Source organism: Syngnathus acus, chromosome 5 (assembly GCF_901709675.1).
Source record: "Syngnathus acus chromosome 5, fSynAcu1.2, whole genome shotgun sequence".
Classification (NCBI taxonomy): Eukaryota; Metazoa; Chordata; class Actinopteri; order Syngnathiformes; family Syngnathidae; genus Syngnathus; species Syngnathus acus.
In genome coordinates, this window is record NC_051091.1 from 8,555,227 (window position 1) to 8,578,634 (window position 23,408).

Sequence of the window (23,408 nt, forward strand, 5' to 3'; positions counted from 1 at the left end):
ACCTTTAACTTGACAATTGATATTCCACTGAATGATTGCATATATTTTCCAAAGCTAGTTTAAAAAAAAAAAAAAAGAAAGCCCTCGCCACAAAACGACAATCACAGCACTGATTGCATTGTCATAATGGTGTTTTTTTTCTCCCCCTCTATCTACAATCACACGATTCAATCAACCGGGGCTTTGAAATCTCCACCTCGACTTAGATGTGTTTTTCTGAAACTCAGGTTTGCCTACATAGTTCAGCGCAATCATATCCAAATTTTCAACCTGCAATATTTTCCTCCAAATACAATGGCAAGGATCCCACTTGCTGTGAAGCACACAGCGTTGTTGCTATATAAAAACACAACTGAATATTTCTACAACATTCTAATTATGGCTTCATGCTGTTTGCGTTTCTGCTGGATTTTTCTTCTAGCAGCTCCATCTTAGTGTAAAACATTTGTGCTCCAATGTGGATTTAGTGACATGGACTGAAGTCACTTTAGCTGAAATTATTTCACAAAATAATTATGTAAATAATATGTCAAAGTAGAGCAGTTCCTAAGCGTACTGGCAGTAAAATTAGAGTTGCCATTTCCACTTTATATATGTGAGGTCCCGCTGTGGAGACCACAGAAGTGCAGAACCACCTGCCGCGTTTACTTCCTCCCAAAGACAATAGGAGGTGGAGAAGAGTCACAGAGGCTTGTAGGCTGCTGCTGAGTTCATAGCTGAGATGATTTGCCGTTGTCACTGATAAGAAGGAGAACCCGCAGCTTGTCACCGATTTAAGGTCGACGACTTAACAATGTGAGGAAATGATCATAATGAACCCGTTTGAGAAGATCAATGTTACTGAGATGCACCTTAACATTGGTGCACGGCTTCCCTGTTTCTCCTGTTAGTGTGTCCGGACCATATATTCATTCAGGTCTTTATTTTTTTTTATCTTATCATTATCGAGGCAAGTTCAAGGAGATGGGATCTCATTTGCATATAGTGAGCCCCAGGGCTATTGTGTGTGTGTGAGAGAGAGAGAGAGAGGGAAGCCAGGTGATTCATTCCAGCTCCTCCGGTCTTATTTTCTTTAGGGGATTAGATTAAAACCAATCAGTCAACCCAAATCACACTGACCTGAGTGCGGCGTGGGACTGTGGCTTAAGCATCCGGCGTGCCTCTCTCGCTGCCCACCCTGAATAGGTCAGCCTCTATTTTCTCCCGCTCAGCCATGGCAACGCTGCACCTCGGAACATTTTGGCTAAAAAGAGACAACGTTCACGCAGTGAGGGGCAGGCCAGTGTGAACATAAACAGTGTTATTTTGCACCATCCAAAGGGCGTAATCAATGTGATGCATGTGGGCCAGAGTGCAGGCACAACCCACAAGAGAGATGAGTTGGAGTGCTTTTGGAAACTGCTCTTAGGAGAGCTCAGTAAATGTTGCACATGTTGATGCATTTGTGTTGCTTTTCGCAATTCTACGATAGCGCATTACAAAAATTTACTAAAGGAATTGTAAATGGGATTCAAGCCCGTTACGGTCAGATACAAATGATTGAATATTGATCCTTAATAATAAATAATAGCAATAATAGTATTGCTAGCATGATGGTTGCTATGCTCACATTTAACGCTAACTGTTAAGTGTTTAGTTTAACGATGAAAATCAAATGAGTATGCAAAATACATTGTGTGCCTTTTCAGCCAACATTATATTAATTTTAATATTCAAAACTGTGACCCCCCTCCCCCAAAAAGATAGCAAACAATTCGATTCAGCATGCAAATTCCTGTGAGTGTGCTCTTGCTAGCTTGGCGAGCAAAACCCAGCATTGAATAATAGAGTTTGTAGTTCTGCCAGGCTTGTCATTTTGCACACTTTTCCTACGAAACCATTCCGCCGCCGTTCTGCAAACCGAGCAGCAAAACATTATGTCACGCTGACTTCTCACCACCAAGATGAAATGTGCAGGTCTAATGTACTGTATGGATAAAATATGGTCTAATATTTCTAAACATCCCATACGTACCATTGGAGAGTACAAATGTAGAGACATAGATGTGGTTCGTACATACAACTTTAATGCATTCACATGGGAGGACGTACTGTGTCGAGGACATAATGTTAAAAGTGTCAGCAAATCGACTTTATCTGTCAAATGCATTCAGTCAAATGTTATGCCAGATGTGTGGCATGTATTTGAGGTGTGAGGCCCTTCTCACTATCTTTTCCGCAGTTTAACACCTTAGCATCTAACGTCCCACTTTTCCTTTTTTTCCGTTTGTTTTCCAGGAGAGGAAGCTGTCGGCCTTCCCGTGCATTGAAATTTGTTGCTCGCTCGTCACCAATTATATGATGCCACTGTCCCGCCAGACGGATTTCTTTGTTCCCGAGATGAGGGATGAGGCCAAAGCTGATGTGAAAGAGGAAGACTCTGATGAAGACAGAGGAACTGACATTACAGGTAATATTTTACACAATGGAAGACACAGTCAAGTGTCCAATATCAGTCATCGCGCATTCCGAGAGAAGTGTTCATTTATTTTCTTGAGAGCTCGTACAGCCGATTACTGGTGACTGCGGTTCAAGTGTGCTCCGGCGGTGACGGCAGCTGGCGTCACTTTGCGGCGACACATAAAAAGCGTTTTGACACCGTAATCACAGAGGACGTGGAGATAAATGAGAGCTTGTAATTGTTCTGTCACGCCGTGTACGGGTGATGGAGCGCAATGTGATATTAGCGACCATCACGCGTCCACGCCTGGATGAACTGTCAACAAGTACAAATGACTAAATGAAGGACTGATGGACTGAGCTGCACTCTGGCCTTGTGAATTCCGGAAATAATTCGGCTTTCTGGATGACTGCGCGGATGATGGCAGGTTTACATTCTGCATGCGTTAGGTCACAAGTCATCTTTTGAACAAATTAAAAAGTTTGAAATTAGAAAGTTTGAAAGTTTTCCAAGGCGCATAGCTACCCAGTAAATATACCGGAAATAAACACATTAAAATATACTTCAGCAGTATTCACCAGTTTTCTGACGCTAAGTTGTGATTGGTTGGCAACTGTGATGTCATTTTCAGTCGACCTCAAGTGGCAAAATGGCCGCCGCCTACTCTTTAACTTTCCATCTCATTTTGAGAGCCATATACTTCTCACATTACTACCGTTTTTAAAAATAAATGATCTTCAAGACCTTGGTTCTGAGCTATTATAATCCCAATGGGGCCAATTTAGCAACGGAATTAGGAAAACTTCACCAAAAAGACTTTGAGAGGTCCACTTGGCTTTCATCCGAGGTTGTGTTTTTACAACCGCTTGAGGGTCATCCAGCCCGCATGTCCAAGCACCATCTCGGAAGGGCCGTCCAGCCAATTAGCTTTAAACAGAGCCATGATTTCTCCATAAATGTCCTTGGAGCGTGGATGCGATCCCATGTGCAAAGATCATCTGCATTCATCATAAATCCCATTCGCACCTCAGCGAAGAGCATCCGCTTGTATCGCCTGCTGTTGGGACATGCCAGCTCATCAACAGAACATTTCGCAGCCCCTCGATGAATAACACCAATGAACTTCTCATATAGAACACCCCATGTGATAATTACATTGTGATGGGACCCAGTCTGGACATGACTTGTGTTTTTTTTTTTGGGACCATGTGCCGTGTTCGTGACAGCCATCTGGAGTGTGAGTGGAGTTTGATTTATGAATTGCCAGATGTTTATTGTTCTGTTGTTTGTTGTCATTTGATAGTCTAATTATTAGACGAGTTACCATTTTGAAATTGGCTATGGTATTAGATGCTGATAAAAATAAAATTCCACAAGCCTGTATATAGAGATATGTGCACAGGGGATGGTGGAGGTGTGTGCCCAGAGGGGAGCAGCTGGTCAAAAGATGGCCGTCATAATCCTCTGTAGCATATTGCCATTTAGGCATCGCTTGCCTCACTATGACAACACCGCATGCAATGCTGAACAAGTAAGCACGCTTGCGTCGCTGATGGACGTTTCTAGTCACATGATCAGCCAGTAATGCTTTCAGAACTCCACCTGCTTCTGATCTGTTGATTCTTTCCAGGCCAAGTGATGAGAAACACACCATTTAAATTAGATGGGGGGAAAAATAACATTGTTTTTTTCCATCAGACATCTCTGATTAAAATTTGCTGATCAGTGGAATTTATAGTGGGACACTGCCTTGAATCACTGCTTTTTATTAAATGGGGCAAAAAAAATAAAAATAATGGTTGGATCTTGACCACCACACCTCTAATGCATAGTCACCACTTTCCTTAATCAATTAGTCACTCCTGCCTTCCTCCCGCGTCGCCTTAGGTGCTGACTCTCACAGCGACACCAGCTCAGGAAGCGGCGGCGTTCCCTGGGACAGCCGAGAGACGTCGCTGGCCGCGTCCACCGCCGCCTCCTTGGCCTCTTCTCTCCCGCTGAGGGACGTGGTGGACGCGCAAGGAGACGTCAAGCACAGAGACGGCAGCGAGCGAGGCTCGGACGGCTCACTGGCCAGCGGCTCGTCCTTCGAGGAGCTCGACATGGATCAGGAGGAGCAGGCGGTAAAGGAGGAGGAGGAGGAAGTGGAAGAGGAGGAGGCCCCTGCGGGTGGCGATAAAAAATCTGGTGAACCTTTACAGGAGGAGAAGGTGGAGAAGAAGGAGCCTTTAGGGGATGACGGCAAGGAGTAACGAGAAGCGATGTTGGCCACTTAACGGCGGCACACGAGAGAGCGTCTCGTTGTTGTTCTTGTTGCTGGTCACCATGTTACCATGTCGCTGGATCTAAACCCATTCACAGCAATTTTTAGTTCATTTTATTAACTCTTAATCATGAAAACAATACATCTTCATATTTAAACCATGCGGTCACATGTGCCATATACCTGAAGGTCTCACTGGAGAAACACCTGTGGAAACTTATTGTATTCGAAATGATTTGTTTTCAAAGGCAGTGTTGACTTCTGATTGGCTCCGTTAGGGAAGCATCGATTTGACAGTATTTTCTTATTGTGGTTTTGGTTAGCAGTATGCGACAAAAAGACGAGGCACAGTCAAACCTCAGTTCATGACCTTAATTTGTTTTCGTCAACCGAGGTTTGATTGTATAATGCTGTGTAATTCTATGTTAATGCAAACCGATTAGTTCCATTTTTATTCAATGCATTAATGTCTGACAACTTGTGTATTTGTACACATTCGTTTAAAATTTGACCTACGAGCATTATTGAAAAGGGGGGGGGTGGGGGGGATACAGTGCCACCAGCTGGCAGTGGTGGAGTACTACTACCACCACATGCCACGACTGTGAAGCATCCCAGCAAACCACAAAAATGAACATTGAGGTAAATTGACTCAGTCTAAAATGATCCCCATTCATTTTATACAGGTAGAATTTGTCTCATTAGACTAATGTAAAAAAAAATCACCGCATTCAATTGTGCAGGTGTACCTAATGAAGAGTCCGATAAAAAGTAGCACATTTGGTCATCAGTATTCATTTGTTAAAACGATCTCATGGAAATGATGTACAGTAGCGTGTCCGCGCGCCTGTAATAATAAAGCATCAAAAATGCCTTAAAGGAAGTCACGCGTATTGCTCTGGTATGCGTTTGGTCTGTAAAAGAGTTATCAGACAAAGCCACATGTGTTGAAGACATTTGCTTTTTTTTTTTGTCTTGTACGGTGCATTGTGGGCGGTGGTCGGGCTCGGATGAAGCTGCGGCGGCTGCTGATGAGCTTCTCATAATTTATTAGGCTCACGAAAAAACACTTAATCTTTTTAGGTAAGAGCAATTCAACAACTTGATAAACGGGGAAATGGACGGGGATGGGGGGCGCGTGACTGTATAACACGGGTGTCAAACTCAAGGCCCGGGGGCACATCATTTTATGTGGCCCGCGAAAACAAATTGTGCATCAAATTCGTGTGTCATGACTAGAATTGCAAATTATCTTCAGTTTTAATATCTTTTTTTGGTCCAGTTTTTACTCATCTGATTTGAAAACGAGTTATTTGTCGGTTTGTTTTGTAGCTTTTACTGTATATAATATGAGGTGCTCATACATTTATTTGGGTTGACAGTCATAATGGCCCTCCGAAAGAAGCTATGACTACAATGCGGCCCTCGAAAAAAATTTGTTTGACACCCCTGCTGTATAACCATCACTGGTACGACAATCGCAAGCAAATTTGCCCATGCTCCTTCAATGCTTCTTGTAATAGGAGTCCAACAAATATCCCAAACTTTAAATTCAGTCACCGCATTGACCCGGTCAGAATTTGAACGAAGGCTTTGACATTTGGGTGACGATACATCACGGCCGCAGTGTAGCTGCTTACTGCCTTCTTGTACTGCTTAATGAACAGCATGACCTACACTTCAAATACTTCTCTCTTGCACCCTCCCTGTCTTTTTCTCTCTTTTGAAATCAACATTGTAAACTAACTAAGAAGAGGGGAGGGAAATAAATATTTTACAACTGCTTCCTCGCAAGTGCAGTCTAGTCTGGGTGATAATTATTTGCGGCTTCGGTGAGAAAGTCACTTGAAATAAATCATGTCACCGGTGGTTCCGCTGTGGTTTCATGTGGATAAATGTTAGCTACGAGAGCTTTTTTAACTAACTCTGCGATGTTTATGTGACCGAGCGGCCATGGTTGCTTCTGACCAATGAGGTGTGGAGGACAGACTCCCATCAATATCCTCTGCTGCATATCCACAATATATTATTTTCACTGCAGGTCTCTATCACATCTTTAACTACATACAGTGGAATAGTACACACGCATGCTCAAATGCAATAATTTTGGGGTGTCCAAGAAAAAAAAAACTAACAAAATTGTCCAAACACTTAGAAAAATGTGTTATGGTCTGATTAACCCAAGAAATATTGTATAAAAGAAATGTTTTGCAGACAATTCCTCTGATATTCTTAACCGCCCCCCCAAAGAAAAAATCCTAACTCCGCCAGTGGTCACATGTTCTTACTGTTTGGACAACACATTACTTCCACAAGGTATGTTCGACTTGCATGTTACTATAGTATAGCAATATGTCCTTTCTACCTCTTTACACGTTCACGCTTTTGCATTTTCTGCAATCTACATTGTTGCCATGAGATGTGTTAAAAGACTCTTGAATCATCTTTCCTCATTGAAATGAATGGACATGTCATCAATCCGTCCCAGAATTATAGTTCATGAAACTCTGATGTGTTAAACTCAAAATAAAATAAAAATATATCAGCTGAAATACTTGAAAGTGTTGTAAGTCAGTTCACGTATATCTCAAGGCACCAATGTACATTTTCAATATGTAATCCACACACGCTTTGCACCCTTCATATGATACCCTTCAGCTCCAGATTGTCTCTATAAATGTGTTCCCGTCCACGAGACAATATGTCCTCACTATATGTCCTCATGAATCACTTCATCACATGTCCTCTTTCTGTATTTTCCACACAAAGTGTCCTCATGCGTGTCCTCCTCACTGCATGTCCTCCACACTTGAGTCCAGTCTAGCCTGAGGCTAAACATGAAAGTCAGTCTGGGAGAGGCGCTGATGACATAGTGGGCCAACAAGTGATTTAATTAATAGTGAAACTCACTGGGCTGTCTTCGAGCTTCCAGGGCACGAAGATGATTGCCTCCCTGCGATGTTAAATATTAATCTCATTAGATCTCTGCTGGAGAAAGTGAAGGAAACCGACGTGTGCTTTTCAGACTGCGTATGTGAAGCCACTTTTTGTGATGTTTGTTTTTTTGGCGGGGGGGAGACGTGCGACCCCTGCGCGCACCGGGGCCATCTGGGACTGACCTCACACTCTCCCGTGAACGTGTCACAACGTGTTTGTGGAGACCAAATTAAAAATGTGCAGTCTCCAAAGAGACCGTCTTTTCTATCTCGCCTGCACAAATAGAGTGCGACTCCTTAAGATTTTCTGCTTTGCAAGTCAACATCTCGATGCAAACACATTGTGGTTGCTCTGAGCTTTAAATGTTACACCACAACCTAGTTTGCTCCTAGAATAATGATTTCTCCACTGCATCAGCCTTGCTGGGTGGACTCTGCAGTCGGGCTCGCTTTTGTCTAAGTGATCATTTCAGCACCTCGTGGAGTAACAGGTAGAATTTTCCAATTTGCGCAATATAAAAAAAAAAAAAGTCAATTCCCAACTCGCGCGTTATTATTTAAAAGGCTCCCCCCCTCCCCTCACTGTCAGATCAATGAAGTGGGCGTCGATTGCGCTGCGGGTCGAGGGTGAAATGTGACTTCGGAGGAGTCTGCAGGAGCTTAGGCGGCTCTCGTGTGCAGCACCACGGACAGCGGCGCAGCCAGACGCGCCTCTTTCTCTCAACTTAGCCCGCCTTCCTTCTTTCCACCTTTTCATTCGCTCCGCACGTTCGAGAGCGCTCCGGACGATGTGCGCCGGATCTGCGCTGCACGTCCAGCCCGCTGGAAGCTGAGGAAGCCCGCACAGGTAAGAAGTCTCTATGGATGCATGCCAATGTTATCTTTCTCTTTGCTTAGTCCAAGTTCGGTTTCTTGGTGAAGCCTCTTCACACCCTCTCATGACGCACACAATACATATTTAGGACTGCGGAGATTGGGGATTTATTTGCGGGTGCATTCAACCACACACAATAAACGCATAATCTATTTAATTATGCTTTTAGTTAAGATCTTTACAAAAATATAGGACATTTTTTTTGTTGCAGTGGGAAAAGACAAACTAATAAACGATATTTCTTGCTGCTCACAGCTGAGTAGTTAATACTCATAAAATCAATCATCATCTCCCCACTTAATAAAACGGAACACATATCAAAAATGATTATCAGGTTTAAAGTGCACATCAAGCTTGAAAATGCCACTGCTAAGCAAATAATATATATTTTCTGATTCATAAAGAAATAAAAACCCAAAGGATGTGTAGAGTGATGACAAGCTTCATGAAGAAGGTGATAATGGTGAATTATTTAAATATGTGAAGAAGAGTGTGCGCTCCCGGCTATCATAATGTTAAAACACCTCACTCCTTGTCACCTGTTACATTTGAGTTTGGCTTGAAGGATCACTCACTTAGAAAGAAATATCCCTCATACTGTTTATTTGGAGTCACTTTAGTTGCAACATGCGGAGTTGACTTGAAAGCAGCTTCTATTTGGGCTGATTTTGTACATTTATGTGTGGCTTTTCATACAATGATGTGTTGTTCTAGTAGTCACCGAGCTCCACTTGAGTGCACGTGTGTGTTTATTGCTCCATTGTGCACCTGATGCCCACGTAACATCTGCCGTCGTCAATGACAGATCCTCACATTAATATACAAGCTTGTTGGTGCTCTTATGTGCATTCTGTAAATATAAATGAAGGGGAAATTAGTTTCAGTGAGTACATGATGCCTGAAAAGAAAAGAGTGAACAAACATTTAGGTGAGATGTGTAGTGAGATGGAAAGGCGCCAAAATCTTCCGATGAATGACCTCCTAGTCTGTCGGATTCAAAGTAATGCGTGTGCTGACACTGAATGACTACGTCTCATTATGTGCGTGCAAAGTTTTCATCTAATTCCTTCCCTTGTGCTCACAACTGTCCAATTTAACAATGAATGATATTAAGCAGATCAAACGTTTTACACCAAGCATACCACCTCATTGAAATACCGATGGAATACAAAATGAAGGAAGCACGACTAAAATAGCTAAATAATTCAAATGATTCAAAAATTCAAGATGATAATAATTCAAAATGTATTACGTACAAATTAAATCAAATTGCTACTTGAAAACAGCGATGAAATATTGAGTCAAAATGTATTGTACTTAAAAGTTAAATACAACTGAACTATCACTGCACATTTTAAATGAAAGAACTTTTAGTTCCATGATGCTGTACCAATAGAGGGAGCCCACACACCACCTACCTTGAGAATCACTCATAGACGATTTTAAACTTTACTGCAAGACACTATTTTAGCAAATCTACAGTGACCATATTTGCACAATACAACACCGAGACTGAACTGTCAAGCTTTACTTTTATGGCTTTGCTTAACCATTTCAAAATGTCTACAATGAAAATGGTAATAAAATGTAATCATAAAGCACTGTAAGATTGACAGCGTAACAAAATCTTGATAATCCAATGGAAAAAAAATAACTTATTGCTGGAATTCCAAATGATATCACAAAAATATAAAAATACCTTACAGTAACTCCCTGGAACATCATTTCTATGTAGCAGAGGGATGATGAATTATGCAAAACAACAAAAAGGCAAAAGACAATAAAAAGTGTGCGTCTCAGAAACAAAAGTGCCGTCCATCCATCACACAGTTTGTGCCACTTTCTGCAGTAACGATCTGTGTGAGACACAGCCAGATGAGGAAGGTGAAATGGGGCTGGTGGGAGGAGGAAAAGGGCGCATGCAAGGGATTCCCCCTTTTTTCCAGGTGGGTAAGGCTAGGGGAGGGGCAGCAGTGAGGGATCGGTTAAATTGTCCTGGAATACTTTGGCTACCATGGCAACCAGGTGGAGATGTGTGATGACACAGTTTCAACTTGAAGGTCCTCGTCGCTAATTGTATCTTTGGCCTTATTACGAAAGGTCAGACGCGTTATTTTTCGGGAGGCGCTTCCTAGTTTTGATGATCAGTGGCAGCAGGCGGCACGGAATAAACTTGACACCTCCAAGGTGATTTATGCGGAGAATAGTTTATGTTAATATATCTCTTGAAAAGTGTCACAATCAGTTGGTTTTGCTTTTTATTTGACGGCTTTTCACTTTTTGACCCACTAGGGCCACTGTACTTGCAACAACTTGAAGCATAATGTGGCCTTGAGTTTTAATACATTACATATATTACATTTTTAATCTTTTCAATCATTTCTAGACATTTTAGCAGCCGTATCACGATCGATAGAATGTACGTTTTACGGGTGACAAATCCTCAAGTGCTCTTATTTTGTATTCAGCCTGTGATAATAAATAACTTCAATTCATGTAGTATCTTTTCATGGGAACTAAAAAGGTTTAATCGTATGTCAAGGAGAAATTATATATACTGTTTGCATAATGAGAGCATCATTGGGTGTGGATTGGTTGACCCAGTTTGAGTCCACATGCAAACATTTCAATTCTGACAGTCTTTCTTTCAGCTTCATGTCTTCTGTGTGACATTTATATTGAGTGTGATGTCGGCAACAGCGGCAAGTCGTTCATCTGCCCTTCCTACTAACAAGCTCCACTAACCCACCCGCCCACTCAAGACAAGTCTTTCTGTCTGCATGCGTACAATGTGATTTTTGGGAGGTCCTACTTGTGATTCTTTCCACTTTCCGCGTGTGATAAAGCTTTACATTATGCTACAATTGGCCTTGTTAATATGAATATTCCGAAATAAGAATCAAATCTGAATGACGTCTTTCTCAAAACCTTACCTCAATATTCTTCATCTCCTTTTTTCCGCCCACATGCTGCTTCTGCTGCTTTGTTTCTCTACTCTTTTTCTTTTGACAACCCCCCCCCCCCACACACACACACTTTTGCCATTCCTTCACACAGTCTGGCTTGAAGTGTGGAAGAGGCTGCCGGGATTTATGCACCTGAATTAAAAAAGGCCATCTGCTGAAGAAAGTAAAGACGGTCACACAGGAGGAGAAAAGGAGAGGGAAAAAAAAGGAGCAGGCAATAATCCTTGGTTGGATATTACGTCTTAAATGTATATGTGCAACCAGCATCTTGTGTTTTATTGAACTCATAAGCTTGTAAAAGTAACAATGAACAACTGGCTGTGTGTCAGTAACTGAGTGGAGCTTAGTCGAAATTTTGTAAAAATTCATTCAAAAAGGCAAAATATGAGACCCGGGAAGGTTGCCTGTGATGTTTATGGAGTTGTAACAAGGCTATTGTTTTATTTCATTCAGTGTTGCTGGAAAACAGTGTAGTTCAGCTAGCATCAAAAATGTTAGCTGCTTTTGGGCAGGCAACTGAAATTGTGTATAAGGAAAGAGGCAAGAGGAAATGAGAGAGACTCTTAATAATCATTGCCTACACTCAGGCATTTCAACAACAACAGAGACTCTCCACGCTTCGCTTTTTAGCCACGGCTACATGTGAAATTACAAATGTAGTCACATTATATAGATATAGTCTCTCTCTCTCTCTCTCTCTCTCTCTCTCTCTCTCTCTCTCTCTCTCTCTCTCTCTCTCTCTCTCTCTCTATTCTTCGAAAGAACACTAAAGAGAAAAATATTAAAAGAGCACAGACGTGGGAGTGAACAAAGCCAGCAAAGAGAAAGAGAATCCACTGGTGAGCTCGGAGGCCTCCTGGGGCTGTCGACATTTGGGAAGGAGGCTGCAAATGTGACAGCCACAAATCTGTTTGCCACCATTGTTTCTTGAGGCTTTGTAGCGACGCACAACATTACCTTTGTTGTCTTGTTACATACAGTGTGTAAAAAAAAAAAAAAAGGAAACGTTTTTTTGTCAACAATCTCCCAAGTTTTTGTTTGCCCGCCTGTGCGTCTAATGAGGCAAAGCTTCGTACTTCGGCGAGCTGCAGTGCGCATTCTGCAACATGAAAAAGTCTTCTTGTGTAACAACGCCGGCGCTCCCGTCTGCTGGTGCTTTTGTATTCGAGGGAAGTCGAAGTGACTTGACCCATTTACGCTGTCAACCGCTCCACTTGTTGACAAGCTGCTGAGGGAGCAAATGAAACATCTGACATCCACACTTTGTGTCTAATGCAACATGCCACCTCTCATTTTTCATTAAAAGTTGCATGTGGGCTGCCGGGCAAGAAGTATTCTTCTGGTCTGTGCTTCCCCGCCGGTGTTGTTTGTTTGTTCCGCTCAACTCAAGTTGAGAGCGTATGAAATCATGAATGCAGTCCTAACCAGCATTTGACATTGACATGCTGTCGCCTTGCCTGGCTTTTTTGTTTTATGATATCGTAACCAACCAACCATGTGGAGGAGACCCGGTGACAGGAAGAATATCTCTCCAAATCCATGTACAGATAACAAGAGCAAACACAAGCATATGTGATGCTGATAGTTTTTCCTTTAATGACAGCAGACGTGAAGCCGAGACGAGGGGCGAGTAGGGGCAGTTGACACGCCGTACGCTCTCTCACCAGTTCCCCCAGAGGACCGAGCACCATGCATGGCCAGACACACCAACTTGTCTTGGTCTGCATTCCACTTTGCGCTTCACCCTCTCCAACTACCGGCAAGTTTCCATGGAAACAACGAGCAGAGGGAGGAGAGGGATGGAGGAAGACAGGAAAAACAGAGGAAACCCCAAAAGAATCTTGTCTGCAGTCTTAACTCCTACTGAGAGCTTTTATTTTGTTTTAATCTACAAGCTTTCTGTGTTTTGCAATGATTCATTCGCATTTTTAGCAACCTTGATGACTTCAGTGCAGTTAATTATTTGCACGTCTTGTCAAGTTGATTTGTTGAGACTCTGGATATGATACAAATCCTTTTGGCTCAATGATTTACTCCGATAAAAACTTTACCCACAGTCAACCTCTTGCTTGATTAAGCCTCTGGGACTCTGGGCAACCCAGGCAGAAATAGTGGAGACAAAGAACAATAACCCTTCGCCTCTGCAGTGTATTAACAGGATCTGCTTTTGCTCCCAACATAACACTGATGCACGAAAGCTTGAAATAGCACATAAAAGAATGTTTAGTTTGAGGAGATGTACTCAGCCGGAATTCACCACTCTGGTTTTCGTAATGGTTGTTAAAAAGCGATGAAGCTAATCAGACACTTGTTGCGCATTGACATTTATTTTTGCATTGGGGATTAAGGAAAGATTAGAATTTGTTTGAGTGTTACCATGGAGTTCTAAATGGACCAGAGGGGCATCTTTATGGGTTGTTAAGAATTTTTAGTGCTCATTAATGTCTTCACCAAGGCAGTATGTTTTTTTCTGATGGAATGTTGGCCTGAAGACATAAAACGTTTCGGACAATATCAGTAACGGTTTGTTGCCTGATAAGCAACCCTTGATATCTTGTGAAGTTTGCAAAATTAAACAAAATATTTTTCTTTTTAAAAAAAAAACCACACTGATAAACATTTACTATATGTTTCCTATAGGTGATGGGTGGGAAATGTGGGAAAAAAAATCTCAGAAAAATCTGGCCTGGCACACAAGCCAGTGCTTAGTATAAAAATATTCAATATAATAATTTACTTTCATCTACTGCCTTAATTTTTCCTCTCTTCCGACCCTATCGCTAACCTTGCTCACGCAATGGCTCACGGGGTCCCCACAGCCACAATAAGACAAAGAAATTGTTGTGTTGCATCTGAGACTGTGAGTGACTTCCTCTCCGTTTGATCTCCAGGCTGTAATCTCAAAAAGCACAGAGGAGGAGACTGAGCAAGTGGATCCCACCGATGCTTTCAATGGCCTCAGTCAGAATAAAAACACTGGTGCTGCTGTGAGATCTGGTGCCGTTGTGCCTCGCTGTGTTCTTCTTCAGAGGCTGCCACATCCAAAGCAGATCAAACGCTGACCCCCGCCCAAAAAAAAAAAGCAGAGTCAGCACTTTGCTCTGACCAGGGATATGTCTCTGGGTAGCTCCCCAGTGTTGGGGGTGCGCCCTGTGCCCCGACCCCTCTGGCTGTCCCACATGGTCCCCTTGGTCATATGCGTGACTCTGTTGGCCCGGGCTTCTAAGGGTTTGCCTGTGGTTGGTTACAACACAGACTCCAAAAAGAGATCACGCTGGAAGGAGATCTGATGATCGGCGGTCTCTTCCCCGTGCACCAGAAAGGTGAGGCTGCCGAGGACTGCGGGAAGATCAACGCTCAGCGAGGAATCCAGCGACTGGAAGCCATGCTGCTCGCTCTCGATGAAATCAACAGGGACGAGCGCATCTTGCCCGGGATTCATTTAGGAGCTCATATATTGGACACGTGCTCCAAGGACACGTACGCTCTGGAGCAGTCGCTGGAGTTTGTCAGGGCTTCACTCACCAAAGTGGACGACAGTGAGTACACGTGCCCCGACGGATCCTACGCCATCCATGATGAAGTCCCGTTGGCCATCTCTGGAGTTATAGGAGGATCGTACAGCGACGTTTCCATTCAGGTATGTGTGTGTGTGTTTAGGGTTAATGAAATTCTAGGAATGAATGAAGTACATTCGAATGCATTTGCCAGTCAAAATATTTTAACTCCATACTTTTACAAGGCGAGATTCACTACAAGCTTATTTGCACTCCCAAACAGATGTAGAAATTGATTACCCAGGCACAACCAGGATTGCATCTCCCTGCCAAAAGCACTGAATTACTGCAGAGTTAATTGTGTGTAGTCTATGCAAATCGAGTCATTTAGCACGTGCAACGTGATTCATCAAGCCTGAGATGAATTGCGATGGCTGATTTCGCATCTTTAAGTATCCGGACTCCTAAATCTTGTTTTTGTTGTTGATGATTGTTGGTGTGGCTCACAAAACCAGAGACGAGTTCCTTGTGTTTTTACATACTTGGCCTATAAAGATGATTCAGATTGTGATCAGTGAAGCATAGCAAGTAGCTTTTACCACTGGCTCTGTAGCGATAGTAAGAAAAGAGACCATGATGGATGATCCTAAGAGTGCCTATTTGCACTAAAGTAGCATCTGTGATTACACCTAGCGAGATGTTACACTGGTTGGTAATGTCCATCCGTTTCACAGGGAGGATCTGTTTACCTGATGTGATTTGGAGCATGCCATTTTCTTTCCCGGTAATTCACACTTGAGCTGAAGGGCTGTCAGAGGCTGACATGCTGCAGATGTTGTGCGCAGATTTGGCTGACAGGATGACTAGTGACGGCAGATTTACTCTCGGAGGCGGCGGCGGCGGCGCCCCGCTCGGCTCTCTCGCGCTGATGCGATGAAAGCTCTGCTAATTGGGTCTCCAGTCTTGGGCGCTCTAATATGTTTGTGATCTCGGCTCATTGTGAGAAGGGACGGCATGTCACGTAGAAGCTCGCTTGTGTAAATATGCACAGATCTAGCGTGAACTTCAAGCAGAGGAGGCCCACGTCTTCTGCCTCAGCTGATCATGTAGGCTTCACTTGGCTTGAAATAATGTTGGGCGTAAATAACATCCTCAAAGAATGAACCTCATAGCCATGTTTGAAATGCAATGGAATGCAATGAGAGGCAGAATCGTCCCCCTTTGTTTCCTCAATGTTGCAAAATGTATTCTAGCTAAACAAACACATCTAGCTAGATTTGATCAAATATGCTATATCTTAATTTTTCCCCATAGTAGCCAAACCAGCCTCTTGCGCTGCAATATGTGAGGAAAAACAAAAGCCATGTTAAATAAAAATGCTGTGGGGTTCTTTTTTTTTTTTCTCTCAGTAGAATTTAATGGTGAGCCGCATACTCTTCTGCTACTACGATTTTATACGAGAGAGCTCATCTAATATGCTGACCTAGAGTACAGAGTGGAAAGGCTAATGAATTCATGGAGGGTGTGGCATAGTAAATCATAACTAAATAATCCAAATCCATTTGGTGGAAATGTGGAAGGCGTCTTTTTAGGATGAGGCATTTATTTGGTCAAACGAAACATCTCGTACAGCCGAGGCATTTTTTTTATTCAAATGTTGAACTCTTCCCTTGGGCTCATGGATGACTGAACTTCAGTGGTCAAAGGTCGAGAAACTGCGGTTAGTTTTATTTTTTTGACAACAGAGGCCAGGAGAACATGTCAGAGCCAATATATATATAACCGCGCCATATGTATCACTGTGAAGCTCCATCAGTACGTCAGCCATCAATTGTTTCCTCATATAGCCACGTAAACTCCTTGGAGCTATTCTTTGACAAAAGCTTCTTTTTTTTTTTCCACAGTTGTAAAACAAATATTTTGACTCACAAAAGAAATACGGAAAACCTACATAGGAGCACGATGATACGTTGTACAGATAGGAAGCCTCCCGGGAAATGATGTGGGAAGAGAATCCAGAGCACCAAAAATGGATTCCTGATGTAAACGACAGTTTGGATTTGATGAATGAGGTGTAATTTTAGTGAGACCCTGTATCTGGGGATCCTTAGAGAATGCCCTTGTCTTGTTGTAATTTATGGATGTACTATTATGAGCCTCAGGTCTGCCTGACCTTCCCGGTGAATCTTCCTGATGATCAGGATAGCACCGCGGGATACTGTTCCCCTTTTCGCCGTGGATGGCCCTCTTTATTTTCACTCAGTCACGATGAGGGTTTTTTTTTTTCTTCACTGGCCGGGTAACTTCATTTGTTTAGTAAAAAAAACTCAGGCAGCGCCAAATGTGGTGTATTGTCAGCGCCTGGGGTATGTTGGGGGTATTTGTGCCCACCGATTGTTGGACCTGTATCATTCCCTGTCCTGTGTCAAACTCGTTTTTGTCGCGGGCCGCATTGTAGTCATAGTTTCCTTCGGAGGGCCATTATGACTGTCAACCTAAATAAATGGATGAACGTCTCATATTGTATACAGCATAGACTACACAACAAACTAACTAGTTTTGGAATCAGAGACGAGTAAAAACTGTTCAGATTTTTAAAAAGATGAAAGTAGCAACATCTCTATTTTCTAAAAGTGAAGACAATTTGTATTGTATTTGTATTTCACAATTGTATCGAGAAAAAGTCAATGCACAATTTGTCTTTGCAGGCCAAATATAATTACACTAAGGGCCACATTTGGCCCGCGGGCCATATTTTGACGCTCAGAATTTTATTTGTACATGTTCGATGATAGTGAGGGAAGATTTTGCTGCAGTTTTATTGAGTCAATTAGCGTGTAAGGATCAGGCAGCTCTACTGCAATTTAACCATCATTTAAAAAGAGCCTGATCACCATGGTGACATGGTGGGAGCAATCTGAACTGACAGGTAGCAAGTGCTTTCTAAATCTTTCACAAAAAAAGGAGCATGTTGCCATGCCACCGGTGTGACAATCGCAGCTCCGGAGGCGGCGCTGGCTGCAGGCCTCGCTACAGACGGAGTTGCGTGCGGAGCCTGAGTTGTGCGATATTCTCGCCGGGAAGTTGCTGTCTTCTCCATCTGTGGTTGCAGCCGGGCTGTCTGGTACTTTGGCAGAGATGCGCGTGGAAGATATTGAGACATTGTGAGAATCCACAAACACTTGTGACGGCCAGACATGGAGGCAATGAGATGGAGGAAGAGTCACCCGTCATCACGTGGCGTCAAGCCATTTGACAATCAAAGCATGCTTCTTTTTTTAAAGAACTCTGTGAAGCCATCTGGGATCTTTTAATGACTCTCCAATGAAAATCCTCGCCTCCATTTAAAAAGCAGGTGTGAAGCGAAAAATATTCAGCCGGTTGTTTGCATACCGATATTACATAAAAAAAAAAAGGCTTTCATCTATCAAGATGTCCGACATACTGTCAGTATTTCATCAGCATTTTCCTCATTTAGGGATCTTCGTCCTGAAGGCGTGAGCTAATCAGATGTATTCCATAGTTCAGTCCAGGAACATTAGCCTCAAGCCTGCCTTTTGATTTCCATACGCTGGAGCAAATCCACCCTTTTTTTTTTTCTTTACCCCCATAGTGAGCTGCAATGCTAAATATGACTCACTAGTAGAGGCCGCAAAAGCGTGCCCCCGGGCAAAAAGGAAAAAAAAAATTATAATCACCAGGGCAAATTAGAAGCACACATCTGGAATGCCAAATAGCTAAATATTCATTATTTTTCCCGCTGGTAAAGGTCAGTTCAATTCAAGTTTAAAAAAAAAAGGTTGTTCAGACGCAACAACAGCTAAGTTCATAATTGTGTTATTTATTTCCATTGTAGCTTGTTTGATTATTGAGACTGAGATATTCAAAAAGATTCTGCAACGGACGAAATCGGACATCCTCGGGTTCGTACGGCCTTTAGCCAAAGACAAAGTACCTGACACGGATGCACTTCTTGACATTTTCAGCCCAAATATAGGCGCAGGATAATCAACTACATTTCTGAGCCTAGCATTGTCTTTTCATTCATGCAGCACCAGCCGTTTTTATAGAGTCGTCTCCGTGTGCCGATAGACATGAATACCGATCTCATTAGTCAAACGTGCCAATTTCAGGCCAAGAAAGAACAACAGTGATCAAACGTATCACTAAAGCCGCCCAGTGAAAATTAATTATTCATGGATAAAAGTAAAGAATGTGCTTGTGAAATTATAAATAATTCAAATATGATTGGATTATTCAGTGGCTTGGAAGACGTCTCTATTTGTGCACTTGCGTTATATATGATCAGTGAATATTTCCCGATATGTCATTTGCCAACCAAAACCTTCAGATGTCGGTTTGGTACAGGCAGAACCCGCGTCGGACTTTGGTCGAATAATGCGGCGAGCTTTGCATGCGTCAGTTCCGAGTAGCTGACCTTGTAAATGAATGGAAGTGCTCAATGCATGTTGGAGTATGAAAGGCTGCTCCATTCAATGTGGGCTGTGAAAGATGACTGCGGTAGATGAGATGCTCTTCATCTTGCAGAACGAAGGGGCTGCGGTTGATCAAAAACATCCTCATTCGGTGGCGCTAACAAGTTACCAGGCAACTGCAAAAAAAAAAAAAAAAACAACCAATGACGACTGACGTGTTCTCCTTCATTGGAATTTGTGTGTCAGAACTTGGGTCATATAAATGTCTTACTTACGTCTTCGGCTCGGGTCTCCTGGGAGGAGCGGATGGCTTTTTCATGTTGAAAAGATCATCACATCCCTACAGGAGATTTTCTCAGTATTCTGCTTCTTTTATATCACAAAGCCCCGAAAAAAGATTAACTTGTAACAGGTAGTTGCTCATGGCCTTTGACATGACTTTAAGGTGCCAAGTCAGCACATTTAGCATACAGCATAGTTTACTTTATATCCTTCCTTCCTTCCTTCCTTCCTTCCTTCCTTCCTTCCTTCCTTCCTTCCTTCCTTCCTTCCTTCCTTCCTTCCTTCCTTCCTTCCTTCCTTCCTTCCTTCCTTCCTCTCTTTCAATTGGAGATTCATCAAGCTACGTGGGGGCTCAAACATTTAAATACAGACTAAGACAAAACAAACTAAAACAATGAGAGAAAAAAACCAATAAAAAAAATCCAAAGCCAAAAGTAAATGTGCAACCAATAATTCAAAGTCACTTATGTTAACCATCTCATCTTAAAGTGGATTTAAATCCAACTAAAACTTCCCTGCAGGTGCCCTCCCAGCCTTCCGACTGCCTTTGTGCTAACAAACCATAAAAGCCAGAATGTGTCCACACATTACACAGGAAGTAAAAAGGAAAAAAAGTCCATCGCAGCAAATTCTGAAGAGTTATTAATTCATGTAAAGTCTCCTACAGTTCAGTCAGCATGTAGTGAAACATCCTAGAGGAAAAATGAAGAGGCTTTAAATTATCTATTAAGTCAACCTAAAAAGCAACTCCATTTGGTCACTACGGTCATTTGAAAAGGATTCCTATGCAATTTTTCATGACTTGTGTGTGTGTTTGTGTGTGTGTTTGTGTGTGTGTGTGTGTGTGTGTGTGTGTAGGGTAAGGGGGTGCCACTCCAGATAAGAGTTTGTAGAGAACAGGTGCACCGCTGCCAGCTGCTTTGCCACATGTTGAGAAATGCTGCCAAGGCTGTTTGAAGAAAAATACCATTTTCCACGGAAACGTCATTATTAAGCCATATGCATTCTTCATCTGGCCTGGCTTCCTCACCTTTGAACTGATGCGAAATGTGCACTCGTGCGTTGCGGCAATCTATATTTTCATTTCAGTTGAAATGTCTCGGATGAGACCGAAATAGTCCTAAATTGCTTATGATAATGATGGAAACCGGACTCCGGGAGTTCATCTCCTTTTTGTGTGTGTGCTGAACCTCCCAACAAATGTTGAGGCCTGGAAATTTTCGCAAGATTGACACATTTGATATTCATCTCTCATCTCCTGCATAAATGTCTTGAGCCATCTAATGCATCTAAGACATACTCAAGAATGTCTGCTTGTGCAATGGAGACTTCTATTTGTTGGTTCCTGTTAGTTATAGTTTGAACTTTAATGTGCATCACCAAATATATTGTGCTTTATAATGTGTTTGGATGGATAATAATTTTTTATGTGCAAGCAGTTTCACGACGCCATTACGGTATTTGAGCTGATTGCTTTTACTATACGAGTGAAAATGAGCCACTACTTGAATCCCAACCAGATTTTCTTTTCCTTTAAATGAGCGTAGCTGCCCTTGGGCGTTCAGAATTGCCTGGAGCAAAAACTAGTCTGTCACTTCTTTTGCACGCTGTCCAAGTTGTCGCAGCCCTGACAAAACCTTGAAGTCAGAATATTCAAACTTTCATGATTGTTTCATTCTGCTTCACTCTCAAACCTTTCCACCGTCATCCTTTCCGCCGACTTACGTATGTCTTCTTTCCAAAGTGTAGCGGGAACTTTCTGACAGGGTTTGCAGTTTTACAGCAAATTCTGTTCAGTGTGGCCTCCATCGTCACTCACTTTGGTTGACAATTAGAAGATGCTGTCAAGAAATAGTGGACACGAGACTGAGTTATCCGGCTGGCTGTTCACTCCGATAATTGTTTTGGGACAAATAACAGGGAGCATGGCTTTCATCACCAGGATGGCCGAGTGGTTAAGGCGTTGGACTTAAGATCCAATGGACAATTGTCCGCGTGGGTTCGAACCCCACTCCTGGTAGCAATTTTTCAGCAACAGTAGGCCTTCTGTTAGGGCCCAATCTTTGGAAATGAAGTCTCATGCCAAATTATAATTCCGTCAGAGTGCTACTTTGTTCTCAATATCCCAGCATGTGTGCTTCTTGTCTTAATTTGACCTCCCAAATATGTTTATAGCAGTATATTCATGTTATTATCCTTTTGTTTTTCCAGGTGGCCAACTTGCTACGCCTCTTTCAGATCCCTCAGATCAGTTATGCCTCCACCAGTGCCAAACTCAGCGACAAGACTCGCTACGACTACTTCGCCCGTACCGTGCCCCCAGATTTCTTCCAGGCTAAGGCGATAGCCGAAATCCTCCGTTACTTTAACTGGACGTACGTATCGACGGTGGCGTCGGAAGGCGATTACGGCGAGACGGGTATCGACGCCTTTCAACAGGAGGCTCGAGCCCACCACATCTGCATCGCCACGTCGGCCAAGGTGAGCCGTTCCATGAGCCGCTGGAGCTACGAGAACGTGATCCGCTCCCTGCAGCAGAAGTCCAACGCCAAGGTGGTCATCATGTTTACGCGCAGCGAAGACGCCCGTGAGCTCCTGGTGGCGGCCAACCGCATGAACGTCACCTTCACCTGGGTGGCCAGCGATGGATGGGGGGCACAGGAGAGTGTGGTGAGGGGCAGCGAAGCCGTTGCGGACGGCGCGTTCACCATCGAGCTGGCCTCCTATCAGATCCCGCAGTTTAATGACTACTTCACGGCTCTCCATCCGTCTCATTTGCACAAAAGCTAGCAAACAGAGAACTCTTGATGCACCGACTTTTTCTCTCGGCGGGCAGAATGTTAAGATGCTGCTGCGAATGGCGCGTTTTGCTAAGCAGTCAGCTCACAAATCCACAAATTTGTGAGGAAATACACTCATTTGCATACAGCAAAGAGTTGAGAAAAATTGAGATTTCATCCTAATGAGAGCCGAAACCAAAACAACAATAACTCTGCTATTATTGTGGTTTGCAGTAATGTAGAAGCACATTGCATCACACTGAGAAGTCTCTTAGCGTCATAACGGGGACACCTTCACCTTGTAGATGCAAGTGGTTTTGGTCTTCTCACTCTCCTGAAGAACATCAACTTGTTATCTCAGGATTCTTTATGAGCAGTCTACTGGTCGGCCCTGATTGATTGCAAGTGTAAGTGTTTTTGATGGTTGCATCGTGTGTCTTTTAAAGATATTTGTGAGGGGCTCTCCCTCTCTTTAAAATGAAAATATTTCATCCTCCCTCTCTATAATAGCCACTCATATTTTTTTCTTGCCTGTCAAGCCCATTGATATGCAAATAAGAAATCTATGGTAATATAGACTCATCAAGTCATTCATTCTACATTTTGCATATGATTATATGTGGAATCGGTTTCAATTTGAAAACCTTGATCTCCATCTCGCACGTAACCTTGACCTCCAGATCAAGACTCATGTTGTCTCTCGGCGCACGTCAATCCAATCCAAATTTGAACCAAATTTGTCTTCTCCAGCTAGCCCAAAATGAAAAGTCCACACTTCTTGCCAGCGCTGGTGAGGAAATATAAACCTGATGCCAGAGTTGTCCACGCCATGGACCCCATGATGAGAAGCAGGCGTGTCGGAATGCATGACCTGCTGAAATTTTCCCGTCATATATTTTGAATGTAGCTGCAGCGCCCCCAGATTTGATTCACA

The 23,408-nt window shown here is 42.9% G+C and overlaps 2 protein-coding genes, 1 long non-coding RNA gene and 1 other non-coding gene across 4 annotated transcripts in view; all 4 read left to right on the plus strand.

The window, feature by feature from the left end:
- Nucleotides 1-5,581, plus strand: part of tex264a (testis expressed 264, ER-phagy receptor a) — a 29,633-nt gene extending 24,052 nt beyond the window's left edge. The window contains exons 3-4 of the mRNA XM_037251154.1: nucleotides 2,278-2,449; nucleotides 4,328-5,581. Of these exons, the coding sequence (XP_037107049.1) occupies nucleotides 2,278-2,449; nucleotides 4,328-4,692 (537 nt within the window). The 3' untranslated portion in view covers nucleotides 4,693-5,581. The remainder of the gene's footprint in view (nucleotides 1-2,277; nucleotides 2,450-4,327) is intronic.
- A 1,298-nt stretch (nucleotides 5,582-6,879) lies between these two features.
- On the plus strand, nucleotides 6,880-14,561 carry LOC119122687. The gene is made up of 3 exons (XR_005097933.1): nucleotides 6,880-8,130; nucleotides 8,229-8,486; nucleotides 14,371-14,561. It is a non-coding gene; the product is annotated as an uncharacterized LOC119122687 (long non-coding RNA).
- A 31-nt stretch (nucleotides 14,562-14,592) lies between these two features.
- On the plus strand, nucleotides 14,593-22,502 carry LOC119123158 (metabotropic glutamate receptor 3-like). The gene is made up of 3 exons (XM_037252039.1): nucleotides 14,593-14,687; nucleotides 14,735-15,119; nucleotides 21,906-22,502. The coding sequence occupies exons 1-3, from the start codon at nucleotides 14,593-14,595 to the stop codon at nucleotides 22,482-22,484; spliced, it is 1,059 nt and encodes a 352-aa protein (XP_037107934.1). The 3' UTR covers nucleotides 22,485-22,502.
- trnal-uaa lies at nucleotides 21,632-21,714 on the plus strand. Its single transcript has one exon. It is a non-coding gene; the product is annotated as a tRNA-Leu (tRNA).
- Nucleotides 22,503-23,408: the final 906 nt, after the last annotated feature.

What these genes read in the sequence shown, in the direction of transcription:
- LOC119123158 (XM_037252039.1), top strand. Translation starts at nt 14,593, where the DNA reads ATGTCTCTGGGTAGCTCCCCAGTGTTGGGGGTGCGCCCTGTGCCCCGA. An exon ending in TTGGTCATATGCGTGACTCT is followed by an intron (nt 14,688 to 14,734) that starts GTTGGCCCGGGC and finishes GTTACAACACAG; the next exon opens with ACTCCAAAAAGAGATCACGC. An exon ending in ACAGCGACGTTTCCATTCAG is followed by an intron (nt 15,120 to 21,905) that starts GTATGTGTGTGT and finishes TTGTTTTTCCAG; the next exon opens with GTGGCCAACTTGCTACGCCT.